At 39.3% G+C, this 23229-nt stretch overlaps 1 protein-coding gene across 3 annotated transcripts; it reads right to left on the bottom strand.

Moving 5' to 3' along the window:
- Positions 1–606: 606 nt before the first annotated feature.
- On the bottom strand, positions 607–23004 carry SLC40A1 (solute carrier family 40 member 1). 3 transcript variants are annotated; one of them, XM_045198289.2, is made up of 10 exons: positions 22864–23004; positions 22578–22732; positions 21446–21582; positions 20914–20981; positions 15488–15647; positions 13158–13273; positions 11994–12120; positions 5344–5589; positions 3917–4573; positions 607–2226 (listed from the first exon to the last, which is right to left on the bottom strand). In XM_045198289.2, exons 3-10 carry the CDS (start codon positions 21486–21488, stop codon positions 1913–1915), a joined length of 1731 nt encoding a protein of 576 aa, XP_045054224.2. In that variant the 5' UTR covers positions 21489–21582; positions 22578–22732; positions 22864–23004; the 3' UTR covers positions 607–1912. The 3 variants fall into 3 exon arrangements, with proteins under 3 accessions (XP_045054224.2, XP_024419996.2, XP_053774840.1); XM_024564228.4 differs by lacking the exon at positions 22578–22732 and having other exon boundaries at positions 22864–22970; XM_053918865.2 differs by lacking the exons at positions 22578–22732; positions 22864–23004 and having other exon boundaries at positions 21446–21946.
- Positions 23005–23229: the final 225 nt, after the last annotated feature.

Below are 23229 nucleotides of genomic sequence, written 5' to 3' on the forward strand. Positions count from 1 at the left end.
CTGTACAAAAGTCGTGAACAGATCAGTAGCTAAAGTGTGATGTCAAAAGTTCACAAGCTCCCAATTTTAGAGGAAAGAAACGGAGCCTCTGATCAACCATGTCTGAGTCACAGCTGCACCCCAGGACCAATAAACCTGGGGCATAGATCAGTAAAACATGTTGCATATAGAATGTAGCTCTACTCACTCTGAACTATCAGCAGGAATCTACTTTAATTGCCATTAGTTAGGTTCAGCTTCTTGTAATAGACTACTAACTACCTTGTCTTCCAGTCCACAAAATGCTTCCACATGGCTTGACTCAACTAGGAAAGTCGTAAGGTAGGGGGAGGGTTGGTTTTATACTATGTCCTCCCATTTACAGAAGAGAATAGAACTCAGGGAGCTTAATATGATTCTTCAAGGTCAAAGAAAGAGTACGGGGCCTCCTGTTTACTACAGTTTTACCCAAGCCACTATAAACGAGAGGTAACACTAAAAATGATGAGTCATTATGAAACTGTAGCCCTTTATAGAGAAAAAATACATTATCCAAAACAGATTTTCTGTAAAAAAAAAAAAAAAGTGATTTTAAATCATTAAAGAACACAATTCAGGAAAAAGAAATCAAGATTTTAAAAATATATTTATGTAGAAATATTTCACAAAGATTTTACAATGTAGCAAATCATCAGGTCATACCATAAAAGAAGAAAAAGATTAAACATCAAAGGATTAAGAAAGTGCTCCGAGCAACATATTGCAGTCTCCATGAAAGTGCATGAACGGTTAAGGCAAAGTACCGTGTTGGTACCGGCATGTTGCAAAAGGACTTGTAAAACAGTTTTTAAAAATATATACAAAAGTCTTTTTTCCCCCCTACATTCTTTTCAGAGACATTTAAAAGGAAAACATTTATGAACAGTCTTGCTCCACAACTAAGTAAAAATAACTCCTGGTTACAAAACAGTAAAAGTAAAAATGCTCGACCCCAGCGTGTTCCTAATAAATCAAGTGATTGGCAAAACAAAACCTTTCCAAGCGTGGGCTTGCTTTCTACATTTAACCTGCCAAGCGGAAAGCTGACTCCCTCATATTCCAGGCTAGAGATCGTTAATGAGAGCGGCGAGAGTTAAAGGCAGATCTTTGCCCTTCTGTGCAACTTTTAGCTTCTAATTTCTATGGCCAAACTATCGTCATATTTGAGGTTGTTATGCATTCACTGTGTTAGAAACCTACCTTACAGCTTTGCTTCTACCCGCAGCTTGCCTGATAGCCATTTTACAAAGTGCTGCATATACTAATACAATATTTTGCCTTATGTGATAATAAAAACATCAAGGTGCTCTCTAAAGTTAAACCCTAACCCTGTTAAGAGAATTCTAGAGAAATATTTTGTTTTTCCACATATAAGTAAATCCCTTAAGATCGATAGGATCAATAAGGATAACACTGGTTATCAAACCTTTATCTTCATGCTTGGGGCAGAATTTGTTTTTATAACATAACAGAATAAAATATCAAAGAAAAGTAAATTAGCTAGACTTGAACAAGAGTGAGTTTTAGGGAAAACTGACATATCTGAATTCTAGTACAGATAATAAATATCTGCCAAAGAATAACTTAATTCATGTAACTGACCACTCTTTCATGTAAAATTTTATCTACTCATGAGAAATAGGGAAAATTAGTGTTGCCATTTTAGTCTCCATATTTAAACTTTTTTCTTTTCCTACTTTTTCCATCCTTAAACATAAGGGAAATTAACCAGCTCTTTCAGCTGACATAAGTTTCCTAAATAGCTTTTAGCTCTCAAGATACAGGTGTGGTGAAACCAGAGAGAGACACCTAGCCATTTACTGGAACTCTGAAGTACAAAATAAGCACATGTGCTCTACAAAATAGTAACAGGGATAAAAACAGTTAAACTGTCTTACACAGCAGATGTATTAGCTTGATTTTCATTTGTAACTTCTTTTTCATCAGGACCACAGACAAAAAGCTTGCTGCCCAGAGTTTTCTGGGCGAATCGGAAATACATGATGTGGCCCATTGCCACAAAGGAGACTGAAATCAATACAAGCAAGCCGAAAGCTTCAGGATTCGGAGCCAGGATGACCATGATGAAATGCAGAAGATCAAGAAGGTAGTTCATGGAGTTCTGTACACCATTGATAATGCCTCTTTCGGATTCGATTACATTTTCTTGCAGCAACTGTGTCACAGTTAAATCAAAGGACCAAAGACCTATAATAAAACATATTTTTTGAGATATTTACTCTCTAAAATTTATAGCCATATATTTCAGGTTAAAGATCTGTTGACATGTGAAAAATACACATTTTAGCTCTATTACTTTAAAGTCACCTTAGAGAATTATTTTTCATTAATAAATACTGGGTTATTAGTGGCTCTAAGAAATGATTTTTATAGTCACCAGACAAAAATAAGTCTAATCTACAAACTTCTTAATTCTGTTTTTCTGTGATTATTCATATTGTGAAAATAAAACTCTGAAATCAGAGACATAATTATACTGAATAATGATGTTATGGTCAATGACAACAGCATATACAATGATGGTCCTATAAGATTATAATAGAGCTGAAAAATTCCCGTTGCCTAGTGACATCACAGCCATGGTAACATGGTCGCACAGTGTATCACGTGTTTGGGGCGATGCTGGTGCAAGCAAGCCTACTGCACTGACCGGTGTATAAAGTACAGCACATGCAGTTCCGTACAGTACATACTATACCCAATAATGATAATAAATGACTATGTTACTGGTTTATGCGTGTACTGTACTATACTTTTTACCCTTATTTTAGAGTATATTCTTTCTACTTATAAAAAAATGTTTTCTGTGAAACAGTGTGTCATCCTATGCTGGCCACAGCCTCATATATCCCCAGCTACTGCATCTCTTGATTGAATTATTTTCCTGTGTGCTTGATGTAATCTTGTGTTGTTTTGCAGGGTACCATGCTGTGCAGACTTGTAGCCTGGGAACAGTAGGCTATGCCGTGTAGGGTTGTGTAAGTGCACTCTGTCATAATCACACAATGAAATCACCTAACGACACATTTCTCAGAACGTATCCCCCTCGCTAAGCAGCACATGATTGTACTAGTTTTCAAGTTTAAAATAAACAGACCTATATATTGTTATGGTTAAAGTGTAAGAAAACTTTAAACCATTATTACATTTACTGCTTGGGTTCTAAAGCCGTTACAATAAAGCTGCCCTACTTGAATGTGAATGCCTTTGATAAATTAATAAGCTGCTTTGTATCACAAGATAAAAATATGGCTTCATTTCAAGAATGAATTCAGGAAGAGATGATTCATCAGTACTCTATTAATGATTACTTAAATTTTGCTTTGTAAGAAGTCTTTACATTATGTTTCCTTCCAGAGCCATAAAATCCATTTGGCCATGTATACATTACACATCAGCTAGAGAGGTCCTTTGAGAGATTTTTTTTTTCCCTACTACATGTCTTTAAAAAAAATTAAACAATAAAAAACCCTATCTTTTTTGCCTTGTACCATAGAAATATTCTCTAAATTATAGTCCTATTGGTAGAGTTACAGCAATACAAAGACTAAATTATTAACTGGCAATATAATTATAATAGCTAACATCTTTTTAGAAATTAATTAAATAACATTAAAAAGATAAATACTTAAGCTATCCATTTAGAAAAAATTTTTCAAGCTCTAATGTTTTATAAAAGTGTATGTACATATATACATATACCCAAATGTGGGTTTTTAAACTATAAAATAAAAATTTAATAATAAAAGATGATTACACATAAGGACGAATAGTGGAATTTGTTTAAATTAACATTCAGGGAATATTGTTGAATTCTCTGAACCCACACTGCAGAAAGACACTTTAGTCCATTAATATACACAAGGAGATATCTTACCGATTCTAGCAGCAATGACGCCTGCAAACAGCAGACTGACAGAGATTATGGACTCAGGGTTTAAACCCACGTCTGGGGCAACATCAGCAGAAACAGACACATTCAGCGTGTGCATTTCAGTTGTAGAGATGATTTCAGGACTTTCTGTAGGTATATTTGTGGGGAGTGGCTCTACTTGAATGAACCTGGAATGGATATCTTTAAAAGGAGAAACAGACAAATCTAAAGGGCTTCCAGGCATGAACACAGAGATCACACACAAGATCAAACAGGAAAGTTGTGCAAATCCTGAGATCAGACCAGTCCGAACCAGGCCACATTTTCGCCGTAGCCAAGTAAAAGCCACAGTTCCCATTATTCCAGTTATGGCTGATGCTCCCATCAAAAAACTGAGGGTGGACCCACTCAGCCCCTGAGTGTAGGCGTACCCTGTGGTGATGCAGTCAAAGCCCAGGACAGTCATGTAGAGAAAAGCAAGACCCATGCCCGCCAGAAACACTGGCTGATTGTAATAGGAGACCCATCCATCTCGGAAGGTGCGGAAGGGCTCAGCCATCTGGGAGGCACAGCTTGGCTCTTGCTCATGTTCAAGCTCACGGATGTTAGGGTCTTTGTCACCCATTAGATGAGTTGCCTCCAGGGATTTTGGCTCAGTTTCTGTTAATAAAATACATCATTATTTAGGGGTGAAGGCATGGGGGAAAAGCCAATTATTTTACTCAGTACTTTTCTTCTCCTCTTTCCCTCCCCCATGGGTACCCTTGGCTACAACAATATAACATGTATTTTCTTTAATAATCCAAGAATTACAGCCAAGGAACAATCTCCAAGCAGCAATTACATTGGATAAACAAAATACTACTGGTCTCAATTACTCACATACTCTCTCTGAAATTATACTCCCACCAAAGTAAAACTCATCAGATAAAAATACAATCATATTCTGGGAAAACAAAGCATCTTATTTTATGGGGTCTTGTCAAGATTCCATTTGTCTAGAAGTCCATCTTCCTCTTCTTGGGAAATATTCACCTTCACATCCTCACTTCTTCTTTTCACTGTCTTACAAATTGCCTACAAATGGCATGTAACTCCCTTCTTCATGGACTCCTAGGATTTCTGTTCTCATTTTTCTTCCTATTCCTATGGTTCAACTTTGCCCAGTTTTCCCTCAATTAATTGTCCCTCTGTGTCTACTGCTCACATTAAGGAAAAGGGTCAGAGGTCCCATTCCAACCCCTTCCTCAGAGTCCTTCCTCAGACTCTCAAAACTTGGGTTTTGACTCAGCTACCAAAGTGCCATACTTAACCTCATGCAGGCCTTCAATGGTAATAAATTCTGATGTAAATGAAACTTAGTTTGGTCTTCACCAACATTTAAGGTCTGGACATCAGAATAAAAGAGTTGATCATTATGTTAAATTTACCTTTGTGTAAATTCAGCTGTTTCAACTCAGCTTCCTCTACTTTAAGAGTAGCCTTCACAGCTAATGCAGGGGTTTTCTGGTGAACCTTCCAGAGCAGAAAGTACTCCACACACATGGACACCAAATTCCATCCGGAAATGAAACCACAGCCAATGACTGCGGAGCCAAATGTCATAATCTGGCCAACAGCCATGGGGGCCAAGATGTTGGTTAACTGGTCAATCCTTCTGATTGTAGCATTCATATCTGCAGAGGCAGGTGAAAGACATAGATAGGTGTGCAAATCTATCATCGGAGAGACTGCCTGCCTACACAATACAAATTCAGAAACCAAGTGCGTAGATTCCTTAAATGTAAATTTCTAAAGGCACTCCACGAGCAAACCATAACCATTTTCTTAGAAAATTATTTGTTGTTTGGATCAAGTCATATTAAATTTGCCTCAAAAATCGTGATTCCCTTAGAATTGTATACATTAGTTTAATATCAGATTTAAAGTGAATACAATTGTGAATCTACATTCATTTTTTTCAACAAATATTTATAAAATGCCTATTATGAGCTGGGCACCATCTAGCACCATAAAGAAAAGGAAGAGTGTCCCTTTCCCTGTCTTCATGCAGTTTACATTCCCATGGGGAAAGAAAGACAAAAATTGGCCAACACATACAAACACAGTCTGTCAGATGCTCATGAAGTATTGTGGTGAAAAATAAAGCAGACAGTGCTCAGGGAAAAGGGGACATTTCAGTTTTAAATATGGCGAGGTCAGGGAAGGACTCTGAAAAAAAGAGAGCATCACAGCAAAGGCTTGAAGTGGTAGGAAGCAAAAGAGTGAGTCATGTAGATATCTGTGAAAAGAGAATTCCAAAGCAAGGTAAGGACAAAAGTCCCAGGGCAAGAGGAGCACAACCACAGTGTCGGAAACAGCAAGGGGGCCAGTAGGACTGAGGCAGAGAGGGAGGGCAGACTGGCCCAGTCAGGTGAGGCCTTGTGACATGATAGGGACATAAGTTTTATACTGAGTGACTCAGGAAATGACTGGAAGTTTATGATCAGAGAGATGGCACAGTCTGACATATTTTTGAAGGTTCATTTTGGCTGCTGTGTTGAGAAAAGACTGTAGAATGAGAATGAGAGGGACAGCAGACAAAAATAGAGGCAAGGGGACAAATGGGAGATGGTGGTAGCATGGGCCAGGATATAACAATGGAAATGGAGAAATCGATACTGGATATACTTTAAAGGTAAAATGTAGAAGACTTGCAAACAGATTAGATATGGTATAGAAAGGGACAAGGAACGGCTCTAAATCTTTTTTTTTTTTTCTTTCTTTTTTTTTTTGAGTAGCTACTGGAAGCATAGAGTTGCCACTTACTGAGAAAGGGAGAAGACTTCAAAAGAATCAGGATCGAGGCAAAAGAACAAACATTTGGTTCTGGAGATCTTGATTCTGATAGATCCACTGACATTCAAGAGGCCACATCAGGCAGATAGTTAAACATATGAATCTGGATTTTAGGGAAGAAGTATGCACCACATTTGAGAGTCCTCAGCTGGTTGATTTTTAATGTAATGAATCTAGTTAAGATCTCCGAGAGAGAGAAAGAGTGTAGATCAAGAGAAGAGTAACGAAAACTAAGTCCTGGCCATGCCAATGTTTAGAGTTCTGGAAGATGAGGAGGAACTAGCCAAAGAGAAGAAAGACCAGTAGAGTATGGTGTCTTAAAAGCTAAGAGGTAACAGTGTTTCAAAGATTAGGGAGTAATCAACTAGAAAGTGCTGCTGCTAAATTAAGAAAATGAGCACTGAGAAGAAGCTCTAGACTGGTCATATTGGGGCCTTCAAAAAGAGCAGTTCTGGTAGAGAGGAAAGGAAAGGACAAGTCCTTGGTTGAAGGTGGTTTAAGAGACTAGTGCCAACTCCATGGAACACCATATATATTATAGTTTAAGTGAGTGGCGTGGACTGGATTCACAATGTGATGTTGCTCCCCTTGCATTATGGACCAAGGCCCTGACTGAGGAAAGGAACTGGAAAGAGTGAGCACAGACATTTCTTTTTATTAAGTTTCACTGAAAAGAACAAAGACATGGGGTAGTAGAGGAGTAAAGACAAGGATACTGAAGAAGAGAAAAATTAGAGCATGTGTGTTTCTATAACTGGAATGTTACAGCAGATGAGAAGGAACAGAACGTAAATGTAGGGCACAAGTGGAAGAGCAGTTCTTAGATAGGAGCACAAACAATCCACCAACATCAGCAAGAGCACAGGCCACATACACGGCTCCAAATACAAGTAGAAAGAGTGATGCGATGATTGGAGCACATGGCAGTCCCCTCCTCATTTCTTTCATTTCCCAATAAAATACAGAGCGAGAGCATCAGTGAAAGTGAGGACAGGAGAGGAGGTACTGAATGATGCAGACAAAGGAGAAGGTATGAAATAGTCCTTTAGAAAAGAGGGAGAAGGAAGGGAACAGAGAAAATAATGTGATCTTCTGGCAGCATGGAAGGCCAACTTGAATCCAATGCTCATGAACTTTAAGTAAGAACGGTGAGCGAGTTGTGTGTTCTTCTCCAGCCATGTTCTACCGTGGAGAGGTGGGTTTAACCAGGGTCTTATAAAAGGAAAGCAACAAAAGGAGAGAAGGCCAAAAGAGCTGACAATCATGTGGTCAGGACAACTGACCTTGAAATTTAAGCTGGGTAAAGCAAGGGAGACAAAAAGGCTCACAAACAGTGAAAGGGTAGTAGAATGAATGACGTGTAGGTAACAACCAGGTTGGAGGATTGTTGGGGCTGGGGTACCAGGCGAAATGAGCTGGAAAAACAGGAGGTGGTAGTTCAGGACATGGATGTTTAGGATTGAGATTATGGAAGGGGAGGTTTAGAGGTGATGACAAGGTCTAGGGTATAAACATGGAAATACACAGCTGAGTCATAGTGGCGGACAAGATGAATAAAGGAGACAGAGTCAATAAAATGATCTACTATCTCATTCTCTATCTCATAAAGTAAAAATTAATGAGATAAGTCCTATCAACCATGTAGGGCACCTTAAGGAGAAAGCAATACGTGACTAAAAGTACATTAATAGAAAAGTGCCTTTATTCATTCTCTAGTTCTTCCTGGTCCTAAGTTACCTTCCAATTAGTCCTGTGAGTGTATAATACTTACATGATAACAGAAGAACTTTGACACACTTCACCTTTCACTTGAGAGACAAAGGCAGTGTTCATTAAACTGGTACATGACCACTGTTCACTAACTTCCATCTGCCCACCGCCAGTAAATTTCCAACTCATATGCTAACAGGAGAATGTAGAATTGATCCAAATAACTCAATAATTTGAATCCAAAAATCAAGTACTAATGAAATATACACTTGGATCTGAAAACCCCAAAACAACAAAATTAATTTAGTTACAATGATTTATTACTCTTTCACTATCTTAATTTTCAAGTGCTCATGAAGCTTTTTAATGTCACCAATTTCTATCTTTTATATTATTCTTAGGAATTTAATGATGTTCATGTGTAATTTAGTGTCAAAAGACAGCTTTTATTTTCCTGAAACAGAATGAATTAAATTATAATTTTTTAAAAGACTTAATCATTTTGATGGTAACAGGCTAGAGAAGAATCAGTCCTCTAAATGCACAAACATGTTTTTTACAAATTCTATGCAAACAGACAAATGTGTGCTCATTTAAAACCAATTTAATTGTTTTCAGCAGCTGTGGCACAGAACATGACATTAAACAACTACTTGCTATTATAAATGGTGTATTACATCTCACAGAATAATAATTTAAAATGGCAGATTTGCTGAGCAAATAGCAGCCAGTGGGTTTGTACACTTCAAATATGAAATCAATTTTTAGTCAATAGAGTTCAAACAAGAAATTTATCTGCCATACATGATCAAGCTAACCAGCAGATGTTTCTTTAGAATAGTGGACAAGATAAACCTCAGAGGCTATTAATGAAGAGTGATTAACAAAGGAAATAGGAAAGGAAATAAAACAACAGATGGAGCAAAACGTCTGGGAAAAGGAAGTGAGTTTAAACAGGTTTGACAGGCTAAGGGTCATGCACCAGAGAATGTTTCAATAAACACTGAATCAAGTGCCTAGACAAATTAGTTAACAGATTAATTAACAGTATTTAAGTGAAAAACAATGACCTTTTCTGGAGCTGTCTAAACTAGATGGTAACGCTACCTGTTAGCCTGATGCTCCTGAAATTCTAAGACTTTTAACCTCCCACGGACATGTCTCCCGTCTTTTACCCACAGTGATACAAGTTCCAACTTTAAAACCTCCTCTGAAATACGGGAATGATAGCAATTAGCATCCAGCTCACCCTCTCTTCACGTGTACATCCCTTCCCCTTCACCCCCTCACACATACACACCATGCTCACACAGAGCACCTACAATGCACACCAGCTCAGTCATCCCACCCTGCTCGGGTTCCTCAGTCTTTGCTGGCAACCTCAAAAAGCATCCCGATTCATGAAAATCATTCCTTCCTGGAGTAGGTGCCTCTGCGTACAGACACCTCAGAGGTACATGGAATCCCCTCTGCGTGTACTTGGTCCTTTTCTCTTGTGTGTTTCCTTCATACTGCTTCTTTTTTGTTGTTCTTTAACTCTGCCTCAAAGCAAAAATGGCACAAAAATCCATGGTTAGACCCTTGCTCACCCTCAGAACTAAAGAAGTTTTTATATCCTGTTTGGAAACATGGTTTCTCGTTAACACAAGTACTGGGGTTAAAACTTAGAGAGAAGACAACACGCAGGTTTTCCCTTCACCAGGCTACTGACCGCTGGCTGAATGAGCACCACTTACCGAAAGCTAACTCCCAGTGGGCAAGAGTTCAACAGGCAGCGTTTTTCCTTCCTTAAACTCAGAAACTCCAGAAGTTAGAAAACAGACTAGTTGGCCTAGATTCCTCCACTCTGCAGTAACTCCTAATATAGAGAAAGGTAGCTGGGAAATGGCCAGTTGTGTCTTTGTTATTATTCTGGGACATCACTTCATAGTCAGAAATATCCCACTTTTATTTTATTTGTTTTGTTTTACTTATTTATTTATATACTTAGAGGAAAAAAATAAAGATTCTGAGTAACTCAGTTTTTATTTGGGACCTTTTTATTTTTTACAGATTATTCAGACTTCACAGAGTAAAATAAGTTAAGAAATTCAGAAAAGGGAAGGAAAATCATTTTAAAAGGTAACTTTTTCCCCAAAATATAGTCCAACAGATATATATGTGGTCTGTTTTCCAAATATATCCTTTTTATGCCCTTTGAACTCTAAGACATGGACATGTACTACATACTTAAGTTAGTATGTTAAAAACAGAAAGTAAACAAAAAAAACACAAAAATAGGACAAAATCTTACAGTTCAATGTGACAAAAAGAGATGTGGGATTATTCCTGTTAGTAAATGATCACAGGAAGGAAAATCAGTGAGAGTCACTTTAGCTCCAGAGAGATTTCATGCAGTGCAGACTCACATGTGCCAAATCCGTCCTCTGCACACGCCATCGCCTAGAGTCACGGCGGTGTCCCTACCTGCACGCCACTCTGCTGCCACAAAGTGATGATTCAAGCAAATGCTTTCTCTTCTAGACTAGACCTTCCATAGATTTTGTTCCTCCTCCCATCATCTCCTTTATTTTTTTATTCTAAAAAACCACATGGTTCAGTCAAAGTAATGTGCTAAGCTCGGCACCTAATCTTGCCTTATGTATCCTAGAATAAGCTAGTTAAGTCATTAGAAATGCTTTTCTTGTCTGTCAGGACAGTTGGTCAATGTGCTTGTGATCCCCATTATCTCAATGATCAGCAAAGTTGATTCAACTGATCAGTCAGTAAAAAGGTGTAGCCTTCCTTCTTTATGTTGTGTAATCATCAATCCAATTGGTGCCTCTGGACTGAAGGACGGGCAAGTAGGGAATATTGAGTGAGACAGGTTATTCTGAGCTCAGGTGACACTGACGCAATAGGACGTGATGCTTTGCAAGCATTCTTCCGTCTTTCTTTGGCCTCTTGTGTATGTTTTCCAATGAACAACTAAGATTGTAAGCTTCTTAAAAACTGTATTCTGTCCTCTATTTCTTTAGCATTTGTAACAGCAATTATATTATATCATAAATGATGTAATAAAAAGTTAGAGATTATACCTTTAAAGTAGAAGGAATTAACTTAAAGAATCTCTCCTAGAATTAAGTGCTTCCATTTTGTTTGGAGAAAAATACTCTGCATAGTATGACTTATAAGTACTGGTAATGATATCCATAGTATAACCAATAAAATCCTATGTGAAAATTTCAATGTTTTAAGTAGTAAGTAAACATTTAGGAACAGTTAACAAAATTTTTAAAAAGCTCAAAAGATATGTTCTTCCATTTGTCAGGTTTGCATAGAATTAAAAAAAAAGTTCACTCTCCTATAAATTAACTTCATAGCATTGAGGAAAATCTTTGCACCGAGACCGATAATGTGGTAAGTAAAAGACTGTGCTTTCAATTTATTGTCCTTAAAAAGTAGCCAGAAAAAAGGCTTGTAGTCTCAGTTATTACTGATTAAAAGTGAATCATAATGTAACCCATTTAGCTGAAAGAGAAAACCAAATTACCTGCTAATTTGCTTCTGTCTTCTCCTGCAACAACAACAATCCAGTCCCTTTGGATGGTAATTGCCGTGGCGGTACTGGCCAAATTTGCGATGTTTGCAATAGTGATGATCAAGATATAGCAGGAAGTCTAAGGAATCACAGGGAAAAGTTGAGTTAAAATGTCAGTTTTACCACACCATGCCTACACTTCAATGTGCAATGCACTTTTAAATGGTCTTTGGTGGCATAATAATGAAACTTTGCTTTTAATTTCATTTATAACCAATCATTTTACTTTGTACATGAGACAATAAATCCCACTGGTCAAGTTAAAGAACAGAGTATCTTCCTAATCTATATCATCTGTAGTGCATATGATATAAAAATTCTAATAGTCCTATGCATATTTATGTGACAATTGTTACAAAGTATTAAATAGGAGTGGTTAATATGTCCCCCACAGGTATCTCCTTTGGAAAAAACTGAAGGGAAAGTGAGAAGACCTGTATTTAAGTGAGAGTTCTGACACTTTCTAGTAGTATAACAATGGGCAATCAGCTAACATTAGTTTATCTTATTTTTTTCATCAACAAAAGGAAAGAAAGAGACTAGATTTCTACTGCCATACCTGACTTTGAAACTCTACAATATCAATCCAACTATGCATAAAAACATTCAATAGTGACATCAAATCCATTACTTTCTACCATACCCCCATCCCCCTCTTTTCCATAAAGCTATCATAAAATCATAGGGTGAGAAACCATTTAGTCCATGTGCCCCCCCACCCCCCCAAAATACCAATTTTTATTGGAAGAACACAATTATGACTGACTTATGTATCTGAAACATTTCTTATGTAGTATAAACAAATTATAGTTTAAAACTAATGAGCTGAAAACTAACAACTAAATTATATAATAAACTTTTAGAAATGCTATTGAAAACAAACAGGAAAAAATCCAATAGGACAAAATTTAAATTCAAAGAGCACTTAATGAGTACCTGTTATGGGCAAAAAAATATTTCAGGGATATTAATATAGGGATATAGACACAGAGATCAATATTAAGCGGTCCCATTTGGGGAAAAAAAAAAGATACTCCCTAGCCTCAAAGGGTTTTCATCTTTTACCTCTACCAGAAGTTCAATTTTCTGCCATCAAGAATCACACTGAGAGCTTACCAGAACCCATCCATGGTACATAGTCAGAAGCTCGTCTTTATGCAAGAAAACCATCATCAGGATAATTCCACACAGGATGACCGACACATTCTGTATCACCAGCGAAGTCCGGGCCACTGTGCAGAGGGAGAGACCAAGTGTTCGCTCACTGTGCACTACACCAAAATGTCTCGTGGGGCTGTTTTACCTACACATCACTGTTCTGTTACCTTCATGCAGGTGCGTGTTACTCCAGAAAATAAAAATAAAACATCCCTGAAGTAAATCCCGCCTCAGCTATTCCCAGGACAACCCACCAGACCATACACCACTGCTAAAGCTCGTAGAGAAAATGATGAGGTAGCCACCGCTTTTCTTCTTTGTTAGTAGAAGCCCTTCATAATGACCACATTTTTATTTGCTTTATCCTCACGAAACTTTGCTATCATAAGCAAACTATATTACATAGACAAGATCCACGTCTCAGCTTTCTGCTGCTTAAGCTAAAATAAGAACATGTAGGAAATGGTGAAGGAGGTTAAGGAAGAGGTCATGGACTCCATAACCTCCCACACGGCAAGCTGAATCTGGTAAGACAGTATGGATAAATAGAAAAGACACGTAAAAAGTTCTCAGCAGCGGTGTGTTTCTTTTGGCATGTGAATGCTGTTCGTCCTTGCTGACATTCTAATCGATTCCTTTCCTCACAGAAAATACCTACTTTCTTAGAGTGAAGCACCCATATAAAGTGCTGGAGTAAGGACAGGTAAATACACAGGTAAAGACACCTTGTAGTCTTTGTTCTGCCCCTTACTAAGGGAGAGGATCTAGAACAGGATACCTAATGTCTCGTATGCCTGCGTCCATAAGGTGAGAATGCCAGTACACACCTGCCTTCCTTACTTTACAACGTCCTTTTGATGCTCAAATAAAATACTTATTGAAGCACTTTGAAAAACATAAAGACTTATATATGTAAGGTATAATTATATCTCTTGTCTTTAGGGACAGTGAAGCTCATTCTGGCTTGGAAGGTTGTATCAAAGCCTCAAGAAAAAAAACAAACTGCTTTTTGAAATTAGTTTGAAATAAAATCCCAATGTATAATTCACTCATTGATGCATTCACTCATTGCACAAGGATTAAATATGAACTGAATGAGCTTCTTAGCTTTCAGGACCCCACAGACCAGAGGAAGGATAGACACGAGAATAGATAATTACTGGAATGTAAGTAGAATAGCAGAGGTATTAACTGAGCCTGATGGGAGCACAGAGGAAGAAATGGTTAACTCAGCCTGGAGACATCAGAGAGGATTGTCATGGAGGGTGACAAATGAGTCGATTACATGGGATCGCAGTGGGAGACTGCCAGCCCACCACATTTTCCTCCAACTCAGCATTCTTTCTAACCTGCAATTTCAGTGCTCAATAATCATAAGGTTAAAGATCTCTATGTATAAGATTCCTATGTTCCTGTGTATAATGATGTAGATAACTAGGAATTTTTTAGGACACAAAACTTTTTTCTATATCTATTTTGGTCTATTAATTCTCCAAGCAGGAAAATGTCCATCTTGGCCACTTTACTAATAGCATCAAGTCCCAGAATTTGATAGTCCAAGGGCTCTCTGTGCAGGAGCAGTGATCTTACGCTGAAAGGAACAAAAGAGATTGCAATCTTTCCCAACATCTAAGACTAACACAGCCAGGCCTTGGCATTACCTACTGAGCAATTCAGGAAAGGTTTGCCCTATTAGTCTTAATAACTGAATTGCTCAATCACTTTCTTTCCTATATAAAATGGAAGATTTCAGTATTAATGCTCTAGATTTAAATGTTACTATACTATTATTTCTTCTTTTCCCTCAAGAATTTGTAATTCGGCTTTCTGTGATCCAGACTTCCAGATTCAGATAGTCTCTCTTGAAGCTGCAGTTTTCAATTCCCCTACCCACACCTCTCTGAAATACAGTAGCCAAAGGGCACGTGTTACAGCTATCCCAGGAACCTCACACCAAAAAGACTCCAGTGTAAATCCCGGTTAGAAAGAAGGCCAGAGTAAAGTGAACTTTCAATGTTTAACATGGTTCTCAGAAAAGTGCTACAGTGTTAATCATTACCATTGGAAATTTATTAATAGCCAAGATACAAAAAAATTCTATTAGCTCAATATCCGGTCATCCTAACCTTGTGCAAGGGCCTCAGAACCCTCCGTGAGGAGGTGCTGCTACCCACCTCCCCATCTCTCAAGGGTGGCATGCAGGCCTGCCATGGGTTAGCCCCAGTGTTTTCTCTCAAGCACAGGCACTGGTCCCATTAATTCAAAGGCAGAGCTATAACAACACCCACCTTTGAGTCTGGCATTCTTATCCACCCAGTCACCGATGATGGCTCCCAGGACCAGAACAGAACCCGCCACCACCAGCCCGTAGACGGCAGTCAAGAGGAGGCTGTTCCCATAGAGTTCCACCAGAAACACCGAGACTGCAAAGTGCCACATCCGATCTCCCTGGAATAAGAGAAGAGAAAATGTTTTGCTGAAATAGTTTTAGTTTACAGTCAATTGTACTCAGGAAGTTGCTTCCTTATCAAAAGGGCACTTTCTGGCTACATCATAAGATTTTCAAGGTCAATTCACAGTCCTTTGCATTCTAGAAAACAGTTTCCAGACTCAAGAAGATGTTTTAAAACAAAACTGTTCTCTTGTGCGTGAGGTTTCTATCTGAGCCTGGAATTTACCTATCCCGAAGCACTTTGCTACTGAATCAGAATGAAATACAGTATAGTTCATAAACATCAGTATGTCTTGAATGTAAAAAAAAAAGCCAGTTTCCTAATTTGTAAAATATGAATGGACTATATAATCTCTAAAGCTTCTTTTACCTCCAATATTCTAAAATCTATGCTCTATTCCACACATAAATTTCAAAGTCATAAAACAGCAGGGCAATCAGAAAGATAAAATTAATATGGGCAGATTCTAGCACTGCATAAATGAAGATATCAGAAATAAATGCATAAGTAGTCATTTTTATATTTTAATACAGATGGGTTTTAAAAGGGGGTGGGAGACTACTCATTTCTTTATTCCAAAGTATTATAGGCAATTTAGGAATTCACTACTGCAAAATGTGGAATGACAAACTTTTAAATGAGTCAGGTAAATTAATGTGTAAGAAATCTATAATGTACCTTATTATGACATTTTTGGCTCCTTTCCTGACTAACAGGTTAACATAAAACAGGACAACAATGTTCTATCCCTGGAAATCACTACAGGAAACTAAATTTCCAGGCTAGATTCCTTATGGATTTGACCCTACATGGAAGTACTTACAATCCTAGTTCCTTCCAAAGCCTATTAACATCTTTCTGATAAATCTCATGTGTCAGGAGCAAAGTATTATCCTGGTTATGTCAAATGAATTTAAATATTTATAAAGCCAAGTCTACAATCTTATGCATTTAAAACTTAACTTGATGCACATGCGCACTAGCAATGGTTTATAATAAACTTCATGTATACCAGTATTTTTCAAGGAGGGCAGGGAGGGCTGTGCTTTTACCCTCCAGGGATCACCTGGCAATGTATGGAGCTGTTTTGGATTGTCACAACTGAGGGGAGGGGTTACTACTGGCATCTACAATGCACAGGACAGTCCCCCACAACAAAGAATTACTCAGCCAGAGATGTCAACAACGCCACGGTAAAGAAACCCTGGTGTACATTATGAACATAATTTAGAACCACAATTCAAAATTAACATAAGACTAGAGCCATACAGGGTGGGGTGGATATAGTCAAGTAAACATGAAAACAACCAAACCCCGGAAGCACCATGTTTGAAAAACTGAGTCTCACTTTGATGGTCTGGAATGTGAGCTCCAGGGCCTTCTGCACTCTCAACCCTTAGCCCAGTGCATGGCCTCGAGTAGATGCCTAACAAGTAGCTGTGGAATCAACAAAAGAGTGGATATGCAGTGGATCCCAGTTGTGATGAGTAAATACAGAATAGGTGGCAAAAACATAGACTGATTCATCAACTATACTGTTCTAATACATTGGATTTGTTCTGCAAATGTTCAAGAAGTTTGAGAATTAATCTGTACAATGATTAATACTTCTGAGAGAGCTATTTTTTAAAGTTTGCTTTGATAATAAAAAAACTTTTCCACTTCAGTAGGAATTGTTTAAGTTTCAAATACAATTATACTAAATAATTAAAAATATGAGATATGAATTTGTTTGAGAACAATTTAAAAAACAAGTTTATATATTAAGATAAAGGTGTCAGTAAGAATAGTAAATTAAACTGTTTTCCTAATCTTTCTTATGAGGAGCAAATTCAGATTTGATTAGAATAAAATGGGACGGGGAGAGAGGAGGTACGGTCATACCTCGGTATTTGTTAGCTTCAAAACTCTCGTCAAACCCTGCACTTGCCCATTTTGATGAGAAAAAAATGTTTCAGCACTCAGAGCCTGCTTGGGACTTGTCACACTTGCTAGAACTTATATGAGTCACGACACTGCCCCACAAGAGAAAATGCTTCGTTGTTTGGTACTCATCGATTTTGCCATACATCATGAGTTCCGGAATGAATTAACGATGAGTACCGAGGTACTACTGTACTTGGATTCTAATCTCCGTTCCTCTGAATAGGTCCCAAGGAAAAAACTAAAACACATAAATGCCCGACCCCAAATGATAGGTTGCTGCTATGAGTGAATTTCCTCTTTCTTAACCTAAAGAGTAAGAAGTATTATTCAACTACTATTGCTTCTTTCTTTTTTGTGGGGTTTTTTTTAACTCTTATCTTTTTTTCCAAAGGAATTAGTTTTACATTTCTCTAGCAGGGTTGTCCAACTTTTTGGCATCTCTGGGCCACACTGGAAGAACAAGAGTCGTCTTGGGCCACTCATTAAATACACTGTGACATGTAATCACAAAAAAAATCTCAGACTGTTTTAAGTAAATTTATGATTTTGTGTTGGGCCACATTCATAGCCATCCTGGGTTGCATGTGGCCCACAGGCTGCAGGCTGGACACCCCTGCTGTAGAGCATCAAACAAGTGCTATTAAATGAAAATTTTCTCTCTTGCGTATCCGTGTATGACATGCCACTTCCTTGATGGAGGAGAATAAAATTGCTCTAGTTACTCCAATTTCCAAAAGATTTTGGTTTTAAGAAGCAACAGATTGTAGGCCCACAAAGCCCAAAATCAGATAACCTCTAAATAAATACTGACCAAGTACAATTGCAAGCCCACCCATTCCTTCCGTATTTCTTTCCCCCTTCCATAAGCTCTCACCATACTTTGATGATTTGCTTACATGTCCATCTATACCAGGGGACTAAGAGCTGAAGACCAACTGAGTATCTGTGAATGAATAATCACAGTCATCAATCTACTCAATAGTTATTATTTATTGAGAGGCTCCTAGAAGGCGTGAGAAATTCAGCAATGCACAAAAATCAAGGTCCATGCTTTCATGCAGCTTGCATCTCAGTAAGCAAAAACCAAACATAAATCTAGCGTAGGTCAAGCAGTGTAAAATGCTATGAGAAAAAATAAAGTAGGATGGGTTTAGAAGGTGGCACTTTGCATGAAACGGTGATAGAGACCACAATGAGCAAGGACCTGAAGGAAGTGAGGGCTGAAGTTATGCAGACGTCTGGGATATAAACAGAGACAGTTCATAGGATAATGACATGAGATATAAGCAGCTAGCTTCCCTTCTCACTGCCCTACACTATTAGTTAACTTTTTGTTATTAGATGTATTTTTAAAGCTCTTACTAAACTATATTATAAGATCCTCGACAGAATCAAATCATTACAGTACTTTGTATTCTGATGGTATAGAGTAAAAGGTATCAGTCCATTGACAGATAGAAATGAAGTCAGAAATAAAAAAGCATTCAACCCTACTCAAATCTACCTTCATATAACCTCCTATTCTAATACCTCCATATTCAGTGTATAGGAAACCAGGGTTTGGCAGAGTTGCAGGGGAATAGACAGATGCATAAACATAGCACACATATTTTCTTGTAATAAAATCAGACAGAATGTCAAACAGGATGCAAAACTCAAGAGGCTGAATTAGTTAGAGTTCGAGAGCACTCCCCTTTTGCACTCCTCTGCACTGAAAAGAAGAAAAAATCCTCTGAACCTTATATGATTGTAGTTTGTTTGTTTTTAAATACAACTTTCCCACAAGAACTCCCTCTGCTCGACTTACTTTTAAGATGGCGGTAAGTACGTCTGTCACTTTGCTGTGGGACTTTTAATTAACATGACCAAAAAAAGCCTCCTGGAACAACCACAGTTCCATTGTTTTATCAAATTTGACCTCCCAACCTATTAACAAAAGGTCACATAAATTCTAAACTTACCAGTATTTGTAAGTGAGACATTGTTGCCTTAATATTTAGGTCCAGACCACAGGATAAGAATTTCAGATCTGTCTTCATCACTTGTTACTGGTTTTTTTTAAATACTTAATACTTACTGAATTAAAATGGAACAAGTCCCGATTTAGATTTATGGAGGGTAGTTTCACTAGATTTCTACTTAGAATCCTCAGCTATTGGAAATGAAAGAAATCCACACCAATCCCACTTTGTTTACATGTATTTGCAGACATCCCTGTCTAAGCCTCTGGGAAGATAGGAAGGAGCCGGTCCTCCTAAAAAGGCCATCTTTGAATTGCTATTTCTTAAGGAGCTGATAACCTAGCTTAATAATTTCCCAAGGGCATGGATAGAGATTTCCTCGTACAACAGTGCACACTCACATCTTACGCATGATCCAGTATGAGTTTCCAATTTAAAAAGAAAGCAACATTCACAAAATTTACTCTCAAAATTCTTTCTCCTTACTTACGGTTATTTTTATTGAAATATCATATATGAGGCATGAATAGAATATACTCAAATTTACTGCTTTTAAACAATACGAATAATTGTTTAATTGTGAAGAATCTAATCACCATTAATTAAATACACACCCAACATTCTTTTAGGATTCTTATTCTTCTTTTTTTTTCTTTTTGTGGGGGCCAGGGGGAATTGATGAAAGAAACCAGGCCCACAGAAACACTGGGACTTTTCCAAGACCACATAGGAAATCAGAGGAAAAATTAAGAATCAGTCGATAAGTTTCATTCGATGATGGTTTCAAGATAGCCTGAGAAGCCCCACACATACCCACCTATAATGTAACATTCTTAAAGACCAGAATTTTCATCAAACAGATATTTGTTTCGGGATCAATTTTATTTAAATTAATCTTAGAAATCTATTTTTGGCTTACGTCAGTCACTCCACTATTCTGTATTTTCACAGTGCAGTATGCTGAAACTTACAAATTTAACAAAAGAAGAAAATAGAAATATCTTAGAATGTGAAAGAATAGAAGGTGTATGAGACATCCATCCACTCTTAGCAGATACTACCATTTACTAAGCCTGGTAATGCAAAATGCAATTTACAAACAATGCAAATATTACTTTCCTAATTAATGCTGTCTTTGGATATTTGTCAATCTATATAAAGTGTTACAACCTGATAATTAAATAACATTTACTAACACCTATGGGGCAAAATACCCTTGTTGAAAAAAACTTTTTCATTAAAGCAGGTGTTTGGATAATTTACTTCTTCAGCTGCATGACAAAACTGGGAGATGGCTAAATCAACTGGCCCAAGTAAAAGGAAACAAGAAATTGTGAAAGAATGTTGAAAGAATTACTGTATACACCCACTTACCCAAGTAGATAAAAAATGTCCAACGTAGAGAAGGAATTTTGCCGAGGTCAGGTAGTTTGTTAAGGATCCTGCAAAAACACGGGCAGAAGATCAAAAGCATAGTTTTGTCACTGGAGTAAGAAGAGGTTGGAAAGTGTATACATTTAATAGGACTGTTAAACATGATTATTAAAAACTATTTTGTGGGGGAAGCCATGTACATTTTATCAAGTCAACATTCACTTCAATTTAGCATGACCAATAACTGCCCAACTTCAAATACAGTGAAGAAAGCTGTATGTCAACATTCTTTAAATCCATTTTTTTTTTAAATCAAGGCAATCCAAACTGCTCAGTCGCTCCGTCCTTGCCTATGCGCGAGCCCCTCTTCCCACACCTTGAAATTCACTTCTTCCTCAACCTTCACCAAAATATGAGTCAAACGAACTACACAGCACTCACAGCTCGGTTCCATTCCTCCAAAACCTGCCTGGAAGACGCCGGTCTCCAGCGCCCAGCCCGGGTTGCCACCACCTGCGTTGGGTCAACTCACCGCAGCATCCTCCCTGGCGGTTTTGCTCTCTCGCCTTGGTCATGACACCAGGCGCACCCCGCTGGCTCTTCTGCTGCTACCGCTGCTCTGGATGAGGTGCTTGTTAGCAGGAGTGCAAGGAACTGAAAAGAGCACCACTAAAAACACAACAGCCTTGTGCAAAAAGATTCCAACGACTACTGCGGCAAATTTAACAAAAGAAAAACGGCCCGGGGATATCCTTTTGGTCTTCTTTCCAAACTTAGCTAACACTGTAGCTGAAGTCGGAAAGGCAAAGCCTTATAGTAGCAGGTGAGAGACTCTCAACAGGCCCTGGAAGACCTGTCGGTGCCTCTGTGCGCCACCACCACTGCAGCTGCGGGCCCGGCCCTCCACTTATACCGGCCCGGGGCGGAGCTCCCTGCCACCGCGGGGCCCCGGGCGCCCCTCCCCTTCAGGGCCTCCCCGGCGTCCCTGCGGCGCGAGGCCCGGCGCCCGCCGACCCCAGAGCAGTGCGGCCTCCACGCCCATCTCCGGAGTTGTTGCCCGCAGGCGGTTCCAGCGCCCCACTGGACACAAACAACGTGCGAACTGCACTGCGCGCGTCTCCCCGCGCTTCGGGAAGCCGCGAGCTGGGGGATCTGGAACGGCGAGGGGCTGGGAAGGGGAGGCCGGTGCTCCGGCCTGGCGAGGGCGCGGGGCAGAGGTTGGGCGTAGAGCCCAGGGCTTCGCACCCACCACCTGGCGGGTCCGGGCGCCCAATGAGCTTGGGGAATCCATTTTTTAAACGAAAATTATTTTTAATACAGGTATCCAAAGAAACATTATCCGTGTCACCCAGGCCGCTGTCCTGGCCTTCCCATTCTAGCCCGTCTGCAGCAGAGAAGTCTTTTTTCCCAGGACTGCGTAGCAGGGCTTCCCTCGAGGAACCAGAATCAAAGGGCAGGAAGGGGCCCAAAGATCAGAGTCTAGCCCTGTTCAGAGGAGTCAACGTTGGCTTGGGAAGGTCAAGTGCAACAACGAGTTAGAGACCCACCCCATTCCAGAACTCGGGTCTTCAAACCCTTCTGGCCGTGCTGCCAGGAGCAAGCAGCCCAGGCATTTCCCTTCCCCATCCTTCGTCTGCCCCCGCGCCCTGTCGCCCCGCCCCCACCTGCGCGTCTCTTCCCGGCGTCTCCTCCAAATGCCACAGGGTCTAGCAGGCACTTAGTTACCAGGAATACCGGTTATCCCAGTGGGGCCCCTGGGTCTGTCCCTGTCCTGATAAAGCCATTCAGCGCGGCCTCCTGAAAGGGCAGGTGAATGATTCTAAAGAACACGAGAGAGACTTAAACCTTCCAGTGGTTTTTTCACCCTCCATCCCCCTCCTTTCCTCCCTCCCGCCTCGTCCCAAATCCCTGGGGCACAGCAGCCCCTACCGCCTAGCCCTATTAGCTTACCTTTCTCAAACTCGCTAAAACTCCAGGAGTGGATCCTACACATTGAAACTACAGATTCCAGCCAGTGAGCACAGGCCGGGCGGACACTCAGTAGCGAAGGGAGACACCCTTGAATATATGCTCAGTATCTGAACTCTCAATCTGGAGCCCACAGGTCGAAGGGCGGGGTGCAACTGGATTCAGTTGGGATGTGGTCTGGAGGACAGAGATATGGGCTTTGCAGTTTAGCTACTGTTCTTAACTGCTTTTTTTCCTTTCCAAACCCTCTTTCCCCACCTTTCCACAGCTCTTCCAAGTCCTTTCTCTTCACTGCTAGAGGATTTTGGTTTGTCTTCTCAAGTTGGGAGAATAGGGTCATGGTATCCG

The sequence above is a fragment of the Desmodus rotundus genome, chromosome 2, assembly GCF_022682495.2.
Source record: "Desmodus rotundus isolate HL8 chromosome 2, HLdesRot8A.1, whole genome shotgun sequence".
Classification (NCBI taxonomy): Eukaryota; Metazoa; Chordata; class Mammalia; order Chiroptera; family Phyllostomidae; genus Desmodus; species Desmodus rotundus.